The sequence below is a fragment of the Lactuca serriola genome, chromosome 8 (assembly GCF_051521515.1).
Source record: "Lactuca serriola cultivar US96UC23 chromosome 8, Lser_US96UC23_V15, whole genome shotgun sequence".
NCBI lineage: Eukaryota > Viridiplantae > Streptophyta > Magnoliopsida > Asterales > Asteraceae > Lactuca > Lactuca serriola.
This window is the reverse complement of record NC_136415.1, coordinates 199,169,323-199,176,009: the sequence shown is the minus strand read 5'-3', so window position 1 is coordinate 199,176,009 and position 6,687 is coordinate 199,169,323. Positions and strand designations below refer to the sequence as shown.

Sequence of the window (6,687 nt, the reverse complement as noted above, 5' to 3'; positions counted from 1 at the left end):
TCTTTCAGTGAACTTTCCACCCCCTTTCTGGTCTAGTTTCTCTGACGTTCTCGACGTACTCTAGGCGAGTTAGTAACAATTTTATTTCATTATTGTAACTATGACTACACACCTTTCTTTATGGTTCTTTAACCTTCCAATAACCTCCTTGGCAATCATCGTTTCAAGACCTATGACATTGAAAATTAAAACATTTAAGCATACCTTGTTCCATATGTTGTCGAAAACATCACCACTTTCTTAAACTATCTTTATAACTCGATTGATCTGTGTCCTTGAGGCTTTGTAAGGTCTTCCATTGATAAATTATTAATCAGGAGTAGTAATTGAATTTTCAAACACACGCGTCCAGAATATTCACTGGCCAAAAACATTTCAATGAGAAAATATGGTTAGTTTTTCCAATTCTAGCTAGAGTTCCGATGTGGTATGGCCTCTCTTTTCTTGCAAACCAAGTAATCCCACCACATCACCACATGATTGTGAATTATTCGGTGGTGAGTGAGAGAAAGAGAGAAGGAGCAGGGAGAGAGGTGAACAAAAGGTAATCGGTGGTGGCTGCGGTGAGTGTCGATCATGTGGCCGTTGTCAATGGGGGCGGTGGCGACAACTAGGGTTTTTGGAGGGTGGTGACTCGAACTGATGGTGATAATGGTGGTGGAGAAGGTCGGGAGGTTGTTGTAGGTGACAGAGAAGAAGGAGAAATGGTGGTAAAAGATTGATTCCTTGGAAGAGTCGGTTGAAATATGTGGAGTAGATAGAGATAGAAGATGAAGCAGGGGGTGCAGGTGTCGATGGGTCCTAATTGTTAGTATTGATAATTTCATTTTAACAAAATGATAACGTTATATTATTAGTAAATGTCATTAGTTTTTTTGCTATTATAAATCTGTCCTAATAACCGAGTATATGTAAATATACCAGTGGGCCATTATTAGTGGCACCCAACTTTAAAAATGATAATAAACTTTTCAATTTAAAAAAAAAATTAAAAAAATGAAACATATTCCACAGAGCAACATTTTTTGCTATTTAAAGGAACCATGATCCTCACATTTATTCATTCAATTTGAGATAAAAATGTCTGTAGAAATTAAGAAAGAAAAAACTGGTTCCAAAGAAGAAGAAGAAGCCGTAAAAGAAATATGGAAATATGTTTTGGGTTTCACTCCAATGGCTGTAGTTAAGTGTGCCATTGAGCTCAGGATACCCGATATTCTCACAAAACATGGCACCCCGATGACACTTGCCGAGCTTGCATCCGAGCTCGGGTGTTCATCATCATCGTTATATAGAATCATGAGGTTCTTGATCCAGTATAAAATATTTCAAGAAAAGCCCATATCAGACACATCCCTTGGATATGCTCTTACACCTTTGTCCCGACTTCTAACTAGGCATGGAAAGCAAAGCATGGCCGATTTTGTGCTTTTAGAGAGCAGTCCAGTCATGTTAGCACCATGGCACAAGCTAAGTGCTATAGTTTTGGGCAGCCAAAACACGCCTTTTGAGGCAGCACATGGTGTTGATCTATGGAAATTTGCAGCCGCAAATTCTAGTCATAGTAAGCTCATTAACGATGCCATGGCTTGTGATGCTCGGAATGCCGTGAGGGCGGTGATCGAGGGTTGTCCGGAGGTGTTTGAGGGGCTGAAGACGGTGGTGGATGTTGGTGGTGGTGATGGAACGGCTCTAGGATTGATTGTTGAGGGTTGTCCATGGATCAAAGGGATTAATTTCGATCTGCCTCATGTTGTGTCGGTGGCTCCTGCATGGAAAGGTGTAGAACACGTAGGTGGCAACATGTTTGATCATATTCCAAAAGCTGACGCTGCTTATTTGATGGTTAGTGAATTTATGTGAGCTGTTATTTTGAATTGTTTTCCCTTTCTATATATAGGATTGCATGGATAATTGATCTCTAAAATATATTTGAATAAATGAAAACACATTTTATAAATGGAAAAAGATAAATGAGCATAAATTTATAAAAATTCTTAATGGAGAAAGTCTTGTTTCTTAAATTTTTAGATTGACTTGTTTTCTTTCTTTAACAAATAGAAAATAAACACTTGTATGTATAAGAAAAGAAAGGGTGAATTGCACCCATCACGGAGCATTGACAATCATATATATGTTATTGGGTTTAAAGTAATGTCTTAAATCCAATAAATAATAACGAAAGAAAATACCCTAGTAAAATTTGCTTATCTACTAATTACTAATGAACATAATACGATATATACAGGTTATTTTGATCTTTAGTTTTGTTAGAGTTTCTAACTTGTTCCGGAAATGATGATATTTGAATATTTTAGAAAGTATTGCACGATTGGGGAGACGACGAATGCATTGACATACTAAGAAAATGTCGAGATGCTATTCCTCAAGATACAGGGAAGGCGATCATCGTAGAGTCAATTGTTGGACTTGAAGAAAACCATGACTTTGAAGACGTGGTATTGATGCTTGACATGGTGATGATGGCTCATACAAGCACCGGTAAAGAACGAACTTTAAAAGAGTGGTCATATATGTTTGATGAGGCTGGATTCACTCGTTACACTATAAAACAAATTACAAGCTATCACTCTGTTATTGAAGTTTATCCCTGAATCTCCGTCTTTTAATCTTAGCAATTATGATTTACTTGTGAAGCGTATCTTTGTTTTGTATGTTTGTAATGATGTGTAATCAGAATAATTATTGTATGTTTGTAATGTTCTCTTGTTTTGCAATAAAAATATAATTATTCTATCTCAGATAGACTAGACTATTCAAAAATGTTCAAGTTAAAACTTCAAAAAGTTAGTTAAATCATTTTCAATTTAAATAAATGTCTAAAAACATCAACAAAATTTAATTTAATTAAATAATTGAATAAAAATCACATCATTAAAGATTTTTTGCTATTAAAATTTAAACTAAGTGTACCTATCTTTCATCGGTCACATTTCAAAGTCTATCAACTTTCTACTCACTCACCAAAACACATAAAATAGTCACTATTTACTACTTTTCATTTTTATTTTATTTTTAAATAAAAATAATTTAATTTTAAGTTTTATAATTTAAAAAATAAATATAATTCTTTAAAAATGATTAACAAACATAAAAATAAATAAAAATAGAAATATTTCATTACTTAGAATAAAAATACATTAAAAAAACAAGACTAAAAAAAACCTAGAAAACAACCAACATTTGAAAAAAGAAAAAAAAACCACATTTAGAAATAAATAAATAAATATTAAAAAAAACGACCTACATTTAAAAAGGACGAAACGATGTAGGAAAATCTTTTTTCATGATATTCTCCTTCTTTTTTAAAACTAGTTCGATAGCCGATCCAGAAAGATGTTCGTTTTTTTCCGTCAAGAATTTCACATCGTCATTTAAATCGATTAAAGGTCGTCGTTATCGAAATTTCGAATGTCAAACGTTTAGCGAAATTTCGATTGTATCGATCACAGGTCGTCGTTATTTTCTGTTTTTTGTCTGCTTCCATGCTGAAATCCAATGCATTGGAAGAAGACCATTCTCTTTCCTTTTTGCTTTGTCCCTACCCATCGTTCGGACAATTTCTTCTAGCCCGAGTTCGACATCCTCATTTAAATCTAGCTCGACAATGAGCATCGGAAGAAGTTGTGTATCAACTAGAACCTGTTTTTGTTCTTTTTTATTGTACTCCTAATATAAAGTCAGCTTCATATTATTTCCATCTTGGACTAAGAATTAACACATTCCAAGGCTCGTTACTTGAATTTATGTCCCGTTTCTTCGTGAAAAAAAAAAATACAAAACCTCTTGAAGAATTTCTTCACATCCTTGATCGTTTGTCCTTTAGGTTTTTAGATTGTTATACAACCTATTTATTTTTGAAACATTTTTTCTTATTTCTCGTAACGTTGAATTAAGTTTGTGTTTGGTACACTACTCATCATCTTTACCCAACTCCTTGTGAAATCTTTCAAGAATATGAAGCGAAAGTTAATGTGGCTGTGCATTTCCCTACTCTGAATCCTCCGAAATGTCAACCCGAACACTAGCTCTTCTTGTGGATTCCATGCTAGAGGCTTATGCTTTGTCTTCTCTGGCACTGGTTGTTTTCCTTTGCTATGTTGTGGGGTGGGGGAGTAGGGGTAGTTTCTCGTACAAGTTCTTCGTCCGAATCATCAAGGCTATGGTTTGTGGTTGTGAGTGAAAAGGTGGGGTTTAGTTTTCGATTTGAGACTGATAGAGTGAGGTTTGGCTTTGGGGTTGATTTAGTGCAAATTGATCGGGAGAAATGAGAAAGTTGTTTAACATATTTGGATTAACATTTGGTACTTGTACGTGGTAGTATTGTCTAACATTTTGGTATTGAAATTGTGGAGGAGATTGAATGGGGGCATCAAGTTGGAGAAGAAAAACCGCTTAGGATAGATCGAAGGCAAATATGTTTCTAGATGGCTCACTTGAACTCGAAACATTGGTTTTTATTCTTGTTAGGTTTTGATACGAAATAAAAGTTTGTTTTTTTCATAAAAACGGCAACGGGAGACTTTAAAAATAAAAAGTTTATTTTTAGTTCATAACAAAATCACACCATCATGGATCCATTTATAGAGTTTAGAATGAAATAAAAAAAACCATAGGATGTTTTAGAGATAACCTTTGAAGCCTTTGAACCCACTTGGTTTTGGGGTGTTGATGAAGATAACAAAAGATCAAAGTGTATGATATTCTCTACAAGTATCCACCATCAAGAGTAAGGCACTTGGAATGTTAGTTCCTTTTTGTATTCTTGAGTGTCTAAAGCCTTTAAGTGCTTAACTCAATTAAGCACTAAAGGGAACAACTCAAGTGGGCTTCTAAACACCAAAGTAAAGCACCAAACTTCAAAGGTTTGATGCTTCTTCATGCTCACGGTTTTAGAGAGAAAAGAAGGGAAGAAGAAGATGAAAACTTGCACATTTCTCATACACAAGACACTCTTATATAGTCCATGAGAGTTAAGGCTTTGCCATTAAAATAATCTAAAGTAATGGTAGCTTTAGAAGCATGGGAGATAAAAGATGGAAGGTTGACAAGCAACCTCCCATACCTTCATCATGCTTTCGGCCCATGCTTATTTTATAAGAAAGATTCTTTTATTTTTATAAACTCTAAGTTTATAAAATATAAAATTTGTCTTTAGGTAAAAGACAAAAGAATCCAACTAGTCCAAAATGTTGTGCATGACTTATTAATTTATACCATATGAAATAATAAGTAGTAATACTCTTTTATTATTATTTTCATAAAACAATAATTATTGCTAATTATAATACAATAGTTGATATTATTTATTAATAATCATATTAATAATAAATATACAAAATGTGCCAACTTGATAAAGGTGTGACCTTATAGGACTATATATTATTAGCAATATCTATCCATAATGATTCTTGGACATATAGATCCAACAATTCTATCCGATTTTGGTGTTGGATTGTTGGGATTGTTAGCGGTGGATTGAAGGGTGCCATCTCGTCAACAGCCAATTCCAGAAGCTCTAAGCTGCAATTGTTACTAAAGGTATGGTATCAATTATTCATTTGTCTCAGACATCATGTTGAACATTAGATATGGATCACGATCAATTTCATTTAGTGTTCAACTTTAACTAAAGCCTTAGATGTCATGCTCTCAACGAATAAGATGGACAAATCCCATCTTGACTACCTATGCCCATCAATGTAGTTCATGTCATACCCAACAATGGCCCTTATGACTGCCTTTTATGAAACAGCGGTAAACCATGTCAAATCACAAAAAATCCTACACCTCAAGTCCCAAATATGTATCTCATGTCTAAGAATACAAAGATCATCTTGACTACATATGCCTATCAATGTAGTTCATGTCATACCCAACGATAGTCCTTATGACTGCTTTTTACGAAACAACGTTAAACCATGTCTAAGCACAACAATCCCTAAAGTTCAAGTCCCAAATATGTATCTCAGGTCTCAGATTAAAAAGATACAACCTTGGTCAAAACATCACTCTTGACTACGATCCATTAAGTGGTTTCGATGCGGGTTAAGTCTAATACTTATTCTCCTAATCAAGTATCTATGAAGTTGGTAGCAGCTCTTTGTCATTCTCATCTCGATAAGAATCCACCAATCCACTCATATTAGTCTTACCTCATAGATGCTCCCACAACTATGAAAGACTATGGATATTTAGAATAACCTAGTTATTCGAGGATTTTAACATGTTAATATAGAACACAACAATTATTTAATGAAAGACTCATATCCAATATATCATTCATTACAATATATGTTGCTTTATTGTTCCAATATCCAAAATACTAAATATCAATCAAATACATCTACTTGTATTAACAATGTGTGCCCTATAGCACCAACTTGACTTTCATGCTTTAGCTAATGAAGTAGCTTTGTTAAGTAGATTTGACAAACATGATTTGTATAAACTTTGAGAATATAATCATTTTTAGTTTTATATATAACTTATATATAAAGAAAAACTATTGAGAATGAATTAGATGCTTGAATATGACTTAGATGCCAATACTTGCGTAATGGGATTACTCATAGTCATAATGAACTATACATTCAGCATCTTTGTACATGGTTCTCCAAACCACAAGGTACTCTAACTCTGATGTGTAACTGTAATTAAAATCTA

At 33.9% G+C, this 6,687-nt stretch overlaps 1 protein-coding gene across 1 annotated transcript; it reads left to right on the top strand.

Annotated features, from left to right (window-relative positions):
• Positions 1–1,073: 1,073 nt before the first annotated feature.
• LOC145070504 (acetylserotonin O-methyltransferase-like) lies at positions 1,074–2,762 on the top strand. Its single transcript, XM_079017444.1, has 2 exons — positions 1,074–1,845; positions 2,319–2,762. Exons 1-2 carry the CDS (start codon positions 1,081–1,083, stop codon positions 2,613–2,615), a joined length of 1,062 nt encoding a protein of 353 aa, XP_078873570.1. The 5' UTR covers positions 1,074–1,080; the 3' UTR covers positions 2,616–2,762.
• The last annotated feature ends 3,925 nt before the right edge of the window (positions 2,763–6,687 follow it).